At 39.6% G+C, this 5,135-nt stretch overlaps 1 protein-coding gene across 1 annotated transcript; it reads left to right on the forward strand.

The window, feature by feature from the left end:
- The first annotated feature begins 863 nt into the window (after window positions 1–863).
- On the forward strand, window positions 864–4,630 carry LOC113756733. Its single transcript, XM_027300287.1, has 8 exons — window positions 864–1,142; window positions 1,265–1,360; window positions 1,487–1,613; window positions 1,699–3,100; window positions 3,205–3,370; window positions 3,455–3,619; window positions 3,733–3,885; window positions 3,992–4,630. Exons 1-8 carry the CDS (start codon window positions 1,005–1,007, stop codon window positions 4,190–4,192), a joined length of 2,448 nt encoding a protein of 815 aa, XP_027156088.1. The 5' UTR covers window positions 864–1,004; the 3' UTR covers window positions 4,193–4,630.
- Window positions 4,631–5,135: the final 505 nt, after the last annotated feature.

The following is a 5,135-nucleotide window of genomic DNA, read 5'->3' on the forward strand; positions in this document are numbered from 1 at the left end:
CCTTGTACAGTAACCTTAAAGTGATCACCTGAATATTGTAGATAACGACTACCACCATTACAATAATTGGTTTCCTGTCCCTGAAGAAGAAAACTAATATAAAAGCTGCCTTTTGCCGTTCATGGCATCAGGGGCCTGGTGCGGCGTGGCACCCTTCCTTTTCCGTAAAAAGCTTCCAGGATTTGAGGTGTGTTTCTTTATGCCTAAGCTAATTCTTGTTTACGCATTCTCCTTTTCAGCCTCTTTTTCTTTTTCATGCATGTGGAGGTTTGCGGTTGGTTTTCGTCATGTTTAATTCCATTGGGGGCTTTCTCATCATCTGTCAACGATATATCTGCAAATGACATTCTGGGTTCATGATTAGCTGTTGATTGTGATATATCATCTTTAGGTGCATAGCATATCAATTTCTGGTCAGATCTCATCTTTCAGTGATAATTGGTTATGAGACATCTCCACACATAATTAGTTTCCAACTAAGCAATTCACGATAACTAGTTATATGGCATCTTCTTCTTCTTTTTTGGGTGTAGCAATCCCATTATTGTGAGACAAATTAGAATATCATGCCTGAATTATGTTTTGATCACATTGAACTCGAATCTTCTTCTCTTTTGAAAGTACTTTAGTCTGTCTAATGCATTTCTTGAGCAAACTCTAAGTTTATCAACTCAACAAAAGGTTTATGGCCGTGAAAGTTGACGTGATGCAAAAAAGAATGCAGCCCTGGTTACTTCCAGATTTTCAAATATAGACATAAACCATGTTAAACAAATTATCAAGCAACAATAGATTATGAGAAATTGTGAAGAAAATATGTTTGAGTTTTACTTTATTTGGCATGAAATTTAATAAACGTTTTCATGATCTTAGTCATATGAAGTAAACAACAATAAGAAGGCAGATCTGCAAAATGGAGGAAAGTAACAAGTATATGCCTGTAATGTTTACAGGGCAAAGAACAAGCAAGTAAAAGCTCTAAAGCATCAAAAAATCAAAAACAAATGAAGAATACTGCAGTTGTCAAGTCCCGCGGGGTTGCAGGGAACTTTGTAAAGATGACAGATATTCGGACAAAGGTTCTGACCTTCAGGGACTTGCTTGACTTATCTCCCTGCATTGGCTCTGCTTCTGTGAATGAGGTAATCTTTGATTACGTGTTTCATAATTGTCTTTCTTCATAGAGCTCCAGGTGTCCATGACAAGATCAGCGTTTGCAAGTTGACTTCTGAATTCTTCTCATGTCTCCTGATTTTCTCTGCAGCTACTGATATGGACACTGCAGGATCTCCATAGACTATATCCTTCCCTTAAACCAAGCATTCCAGTACCAGAAATAGAAAGAGCATCAACAGATCAGGTCATCTTTCTGCTCGTTTTTGTGGGGTGTTTTTGCTACCTTATCAATCACAAATTCTGGATTCAAATAGTTCACTTGCTCGACGTTTAGTGTACAATAGAAAATTAAGATTACCTAATGAAACAGGTACTACGCTGCTTCTGCGATTTCCTGAAATCACTTGGAGACTCATGGATTAACAATGGTGAATGGATGGTTAAATGCAAGTATGATGCCTCTATTAAGCTGAACCAAAATGATCTGGAAGCTATTGGTATGTTGTACATAAGATATATTTGGGAAATATTTCTTACCTGATCAGCATTGACAACAATTTGCATTTGCTGGAATTGAAACAGCACAGTCCATGCTTGAAGACATGAACAAGCTAGCAAGAGAAAGGATGTTTGATATGATGGATGAGGATGAGCAGATGAATGGATATAGTCCCTCCGAGACTGCATTTGGGAAAGCTTTGTCAGAGTCCTATTCAGACAGTAAAAATTCCCTTTCCAGTTCTCCAGCTACTCCAACTTCAGTCCTTCAAGATATGACCAATATGTTATCCAAAGGCACAAAGCAATCCTATACTCCACCTCTTCTGCTTCAACTTAGAGTTCAAGCAGTTGAAAAACTGAACCCCATAGATATAAAGCGCCTGTCATTCCACATGCTTCCTCATGCAGCAGCTCCAGATCCTAATTACCCACTCCAGAAATGTGAAACATTTGAGGGACGACGGCTGGAGCTGGAAGCAAAACATGAATCTGTATCAAAAGCAGCAGGCACCAATGAGGTTAACCAAGATTTTGAAATGGAAGAGGACACTTTCAACGTAGTAATGATCAATTCAGATGAGTTGGCAATTGAAGCTGGAAAAACTAGGACTACTAATGAAAATTCGGTAACTGGGCCAGCCCCTTGCACCCCAGCAAAAGGAGATATTGATGTGGTTCCACCACCTACTTCACTCCCTAAACTGAGATCAAATGTCTCTGAAAAGGAAAATACTCCACAAATTCCAGTAGAATACAAATTACCCCTAGATAAAATAGCCTCACAAGGATCAGCACCACCACCACCCCCACCTCCTCCTCCACCACAGATGTTTCCCAAAAATGAAGTACTATTGGCACGACAATGTCAAACTCAATTATTGGAAACAATATGTCCAACATCACCACCACCTCCACCTATACCGTCACCAATTGCTGAGGGAAGCATAGCCATCACACCACCTCCACCACCACCTCCACCTCTACCACCAGTGACTTCAATGAGCACAACTTTCTTTCCTCCTCCTCCTCCTCCTCCACCTCCATCAACTTCCAACATACCGGGAAGTATAGCACCACCACCACCACCTCCTCCACCTTCATCTATGGCATCAGGAAATTTCACATTTCCTCCACCACCACCCCCTCCACCCATGGGATCAGGAAAAATAGCTCCACCACCTCCACCTCCTCCTATGGGAGCACCCAATGGAGGAGTGCCAGCACCGCCACCCCCCATGCAGCCAGGAATGCGAGGTCCTCCACCTCCTCCTCCAGGGCTTGGAGGTGCCAAAGACCCGCGTCTCAGGAAAGCAGCAACCAAATTGAAGAGGTCATCCCAAATGGGAAATCTGTATCGGCTTCTCAAATTAAAGGTCGAAGGTGGGTCTAATTTAGATGCAAAATCATCAAGGAAAGGTAAAATTTCTTCCACAAGTGGAGGACAACAGGGAATGGCTGATGCACTTGCAGAAATGACAAAGAGGTAAGGCCACAGCAATTTCCAATCCAAAGGTGTAAGGAGGTCAAGATACCTTCCTCCCAATGAATGGAACATGAGTAATGATTTATGGTTTGGCTACATCTCAGGTCAGCATACTTCCAACAGATTGAAGAGGATTTCAAAAATCATGAAAAGTCTATCAGGGAGTTGAAAGTTTCCATCAACTCATTCCAGTGTTCGGACATGACTGAACTCCATAAGTTCCACAAGCATGTGGAGTCCATCCTTGAGAAGTTAACTGATGAGACACAGGTTCTTTTCCTGATATTTTCAGCGACAAGGTATAACATGCAATTCACTAATTGATCACAATATGAGTAATTCTGTATTGTGTAGGTGCTAGCAAGATTTGAAGATTTTCCAACAAAAAAATTGGAAGCACTGAGGATGGCAGCAGCATTGTACTCCAAATTAGATACTATAATCACAACCCTTAAGAACTGGCAGATTGAGTCTCCTGTTGGCCCAGTTATTGATAAAATTGAGAAATACTTTAGCAAGGTATTTCCTCAAAGTCATATGGCTTATTTTACTGCTGTTTTTCCCACAATAAATGCTACAGCACTCGCTTGCAATATTAGTAAGACAATGCTAACTAAAAGCACCGTATTTAGATCAAACAAGAACTGGATGCTTTGGAAAGGACTAAAGATGAAGAGTCTAAGAAATTTCAGAGTCACAAAATCAATTTCGACTTTGGCATCCTTGTACGCATTAAGGAATTGATGGTGGATGTTTCTTCAAGCTGTATGGAGCAGGCACTGAAGGTAAGTTTATTAACAATTTGTTTCTAATCTGGGAAACTTTTATATATGACTACAAGTGCAAGGTTTGGTTTGAACACGTCTGAAACTATTATACGATATGATCCAGGAAAGAAGAGATGCAAAGGCAATGGAGAATGCACAAAAAGGACCTAAAACCGAATGTCCTAAAAAGAGATCTGGTAAAATGCTTTGGAAGGCCTTTCAGTTTGCATACCGGGTTTATACTTTTGCAGGTGGACATGATGACCGTGCTGATCAGCTGACAAGAGAACTGGCTTCTGAAATCCAGACTGATCCGAATCATTAGTCATACCATACAAAAAGAATTTTAGTGACATCAAACAGAAGAAAAAAAATAACTGACAAACATGCAATAAAATGCATAGCAGCATCCTTAGCCATAAATGCACTCAAAGTTTATGCAATCATCAGATTTAAGCTTTTCTTGGCAAGGGCCGTATAGCTGGTTTTAAGTTGTGATATTCACATGCATTTTGTTGTCTTGATTTTTACTAAGTAAGCTAGGAATATTATTACCATACAGATAGGATTATTTGATTAGACATTGCAGAACATTAAGCTGAACTCTAGCTTTCTTCTGCCACTACATATACACATATTCCCTACGTGATTGGTGTTGTAGTCTCAGAATTTTTTTCTATACTTTTGAAATGTGAAACAGCATGGCTATCTGCGTGAGTAATTTCTCCATCTCAAAAAACAGTTTCAACTAGAATAAATCCTGCATCCTTCTACTCAGCTTTCTTCATGATTGCTAATACGAGTTCTCTTGAGCTCTCTTTTCCAAATATTGATCTTCTCAAGAATACATGAGAGAAAGCGAAATGGGGACTGCAAATTCTCAACAAACGTGCAGCTAAATTCTAAACGTGAAATAAGAGCTGAGACATAACATGAAAGTAATTCAAAGTGCAAACCAGATGTCGACAAGCTATAAATTAGATTTCGTATTTCCATATAGAGGGGTGTTTTCATGAATGATTATGCAGGTTTGCAATTGGTAATTATCTTATTAAACCAAATACAGCTTATAACAACCAAAGAAACAAGAAAATGAACAGAAATGCATTTATACCAAAACAAAAGCATAGAAGTAAGTACAGAACGGGTAAATGCGCCTTATTCTTTGCGACATAAAGCAAAACAGCTGGTGGGCTTTGCTTTTTTCGAATAAATGTCTCTTAAAGCAGCTGAGTCACTTTCAAGTGGCCTTAATTTCCAGCTATCCA

The sequence above is a fragment of the Coffea eugenioides genome, chromosome 2 (genome assembly GCF_003713205.1).
Source record: "Coffea eugenioides isolate CCC68of chromosome 2, Ceug_1.0, whole genome shotgun sequence".
NCBI classification, from domain to species: domain Eukaryota; kingdom Viridiplantae; phylum Streptophyta; class Magnoliopsida; order Gentianales; family Rubiaceae; genus Coffea; species Coffea eugenioides.

Coding starts and splice junctions, on each gene's coding strand:
- LOC113756733 (XM_027300287.1), top strand. CDS start 1,005: ATGAAGAATACTGCAGTTGTCAAGTCCCGCGGGGTTGCAGGGAACTTT. Junction 1,361..1,486: donor AAAGAGCATCAACAGATCAG/GTCATCTTTCTG, acceptor CTAATGAAACAG/GTACTACGCTGCTTCTGCGA. Junction 3,101..3,204: donor CTTGCAGAAATGACAAAGAG/GTAAGGCCACAG, acceptor GCTACATCTCAG/GTCAGCATACTTCCAACAGA.